This window comes from Mandrillus leucophaeus, unplaced genomic scaffold (assembly GCF_000951045.1).
Source record: "Mandrillus leucophaeus isolate KB7577 unplaced genomic scaffold, Mleu.le_1.0 Scaffold191, whole genome shotgun sequence".
Lineage (NCBI taxonomy): Eukaryota > Metazoa > Chordata > Mammalia > Primates > Cercopithecidae > Mandrillus > Mandrillus leucophaeus.
In genome coordinates, this window is record NW_012101932.1 from 61211 (window position 1) to 64349 (window position 3139).

At 37.0% G+C, this 3139-nt stretch overlaps 1 protein-coding gene across 1 annotated transcript in view; it reads right to left on the reverse strand.

Moving 5' to 3' along the window:
* LOC105538409 (chromosome unknown open reading frame, human C4orf29) overlaps positions 1-3139 on the reverse strand; it is a 67219-nt gene that overhangs the window by 22579 nt on the left and 41501 nt on the right. Inside the window, exons 6-7 of the mRNA XM_011978260.1 lie at positions 1880-1958; positions 1677-1771 (exon numbers count right to left, since the gene is read on the reverse strand). Of these exons, the coding sequence (XP_011833650.1) occupies positions 1677-1771; positions 1880-1958 (174 nt within the window). The remainder of the gene's footprint in view (positions 1-1676; positions 1772-1879; positions 1959-3139) is intronic.

The window sequence follows — 3139 nt, forward strand, 5'->3', positions numbered from 1 at the left end:
ACCTAGGTTGGAGTGCAGGCAGCTCACTGCAACTTCTGCCTCTTGGGTTCAAGCGATTCTCCTGCCTCAGCCTCCCAAGTAGCTGGGATTACAGGCGCACGACACCATACCCAGCTAATTTTTGTATTTTCAGTAAAGATGGAGTTTTGCCATGTTGTCCAGGCTGGTCTCAAACTCCTGACCTCAGGTGATCCTCCTGCCTCGGTCTCCCAAAGTGCTGGGATTACAGGTGTTGAGCCACCGTGCCAGGCCAATGCACAGTTTTTGCTTTGGATTTTGTTTTTAGTTTTTTTGCATACCTGTGCCACACCATAGAGTCTATATCCTATCTTCTTTTCTTTTTTTTTTTTTTGAGACAGAGTTTTACTCTTTTTGCCCAGGCTGGATTGCAATGGCGTGATCTTGGCTCACTGCAACCTGTCCCCTGGATTCAAGTGATTCTCCTGCCTCAGCCTCCTGAGAAGTTGGGATTACAGGCATGTGCCAGCATGCCAGGTTAATTTTATATTTTTAGCAGAGATGGGGTTTCACCATGTTGGCCAGGCTAGTCTTGAACTCCTGACCTCAGATGATGTGCCCACCTCAGCCTCCCAAAGTGTTGGGATTACAGGCGTGAGCCACTGCACCTGGCCTATATCCTATTTTCACATCAGAAATACTTGTCATACATTATTGTAAACTTTTTAATAATAATAGTTAAAACTTACTGAATGCTTATTATTTATCAGGCACTGTTCTAGATAGTATTAATCATTTAATAACCTCAATAACCTAAGAGATTATTCCCATTTATCAATGAGAAAATTGAGGTACTAAAAGGTTATGTAATAGCCAAGGTCACAAAGGTAGTAAGCAGTAGAGAAATAAACATAACACAGGTAGAGAAATAAATGTAACACAAGCAATTGCATAAAATTCCAATATTATGAACCACAGTTTACATAACTATTTCTATTTTAGACATTGAGCTATTTCTAATGGTTTACTGTCTAAACTAAAGCTATACAAACATGTTTTTGTTATTTAATTATTTCTTAGTTTTTATCCTTAGAATAAATTTCCCAGAATCAAAATCATTTTGTCAAGGGATATGATGTTTCAAAGCTCCTGATACACATGGTAAAAAATGTTTTCCCAAATGGTTGAACTAATTTTCTGTCATTAATAACAAGAGTGCCCATTTCAAAGCAGCCTCACCAGTACTGTGTTTTTTTTAAATAGTTGATCATTATTGTTTTAACTCTACATTTATTACCAGCAACGTTGGACATTTCTTTATATCTGTGCATCAGTTTCATTTCTTCTTCTGTGAATAGTCTGACGTCATCTTGAAAATTAAGTTAAGAACTGTCTAAACCTCAACTGATACTGTAAATGCATTTAAAACATGAGTGTTTCCTTAATAGTAAACATTTGACTTACTAATATTAAAAATCTAGCATAAGTCTCCCAAGAAATAGAAGTACAATTTCTTTACTGCACAATAGAAGTACAATCCTTATGTTAATTTTTAAGAGGCATGAAATAGTCTTTCTCTCCTTTTGATTATTGCTTCTTAAGTATTTTCTGAACTGATGACTAAATTTAACTGGTTTAGAAAACTTGGTTACTATCATTTCTTCTGATGACTAACTATATTAATAAATAAACAAGGCAAAATATTTCTTAGATATCACAAAAGGATATAATAAGGGTTTTCTAACAATAAAGAAGCCATTCGGGCTTCTTTAATCATAGGACGGGCCATTAGTGTTCGTCGCCTCCAGTAATGCTAAGGAAAGAAAAGAACACATACTCAAAAGAATACAGTAGCCACATCTGTTAAGGAGAATATGTTAACAAATTATCTGGAGATTAAGGCATTATAATAAAGTCTTACATGATCTCCTGTTCCAGCAAGATGAATGCATACAGGCCTATATTTGCTGTTCCATTCTTTAGGCACAATAAATTGGAACCTATTTTTAAAAGCAAAGACTTATCAATAAAATTCTCTTTAAAGGGCTTTCAATAAAAACTTTCAATTCTTAAAAATTTTACACAAATTATTTGAGAGAAAAGATCTGTCGAAATTTTAACATTCAAATTGTAATTAACTAAATTAAGTTGTCCAAACGCTACAAAGATATTGTAAATCTGCTTTCTGTTAGGATATTAAAATATTAAATACAACATAAACACAGAATTTATTGTCACTATTCTTTACCTTGTTCAATATCACAATTTTATAAATACATAAATAAATTTTCTTATCTTGTAGAGACACCACCGTATAAGAGTAAGTCTTAAAAGAAGTAACTATTAGCCGAGCGTAGTGGCTCACGCCTATAATCCCAGCACTTTGGGAGGCTGAGGAAGATGGATCACCTGAGGTTGGGAGTTCAAGACCAGCCTGACCAACATGGAAGAACCCTGTCTCTACTAAAAATACAAATAAAATTAGCCAGGTATGGTGGTGAATGCCTGTAATCCCAGCTACTCGGGAGGCTGAGGCAGGAGAAGCGCTAGAACCCAGGAGGCAGAGGTTGTAGTGAGCCAAGATCGTACCACCGCACTCCAGCCTGGGCGACACAGCGAGACTCCGTCTCAAAAAAAAAAAAAAAAAGAAAAAAAAGGAACAGAGTCTTGCTCTGTCACCCATGCTGGAGTGCGGTGGCACGATCTCGGCTCACTGCAACCTCTGCCTCCCGACTTCAAGTGCTTCTCCTGCCTCAGCCTCCTGACTAGCTAGGACTACAGGTCCACGCCACTGTGCCTGGTTAATTTTTGTATTTTTAGCAGAGATGGTGTTTCACCATGTTGGCCAGACTGGTCTCAAACTTCTGACCTTGTGATCCACCCGCCTCAGCCTCCCAAAGTTCTGGGATTACAGGTGTGAGACACCGTGCCTGGCCAAAAGAAATAACTCTTTAGATATAGCTCTGACTTTTCCTCTTTGCAAAAGAAATGCTTGGCTGTACAAGCTGTTGATGAATCAATAAAATAGTTTATGTTGTCTTTTTAAAAAACTTTTAGTATATGATAGAATCTGACTCATTAAAATGTTGATACTTACAAGTCAAGTCAATCCATGCCAGAAAACAAAAAACACAAATGCGCAGATAGTTTTCTCTATTTGTCTTTTTTTTTTTTTTTTTTT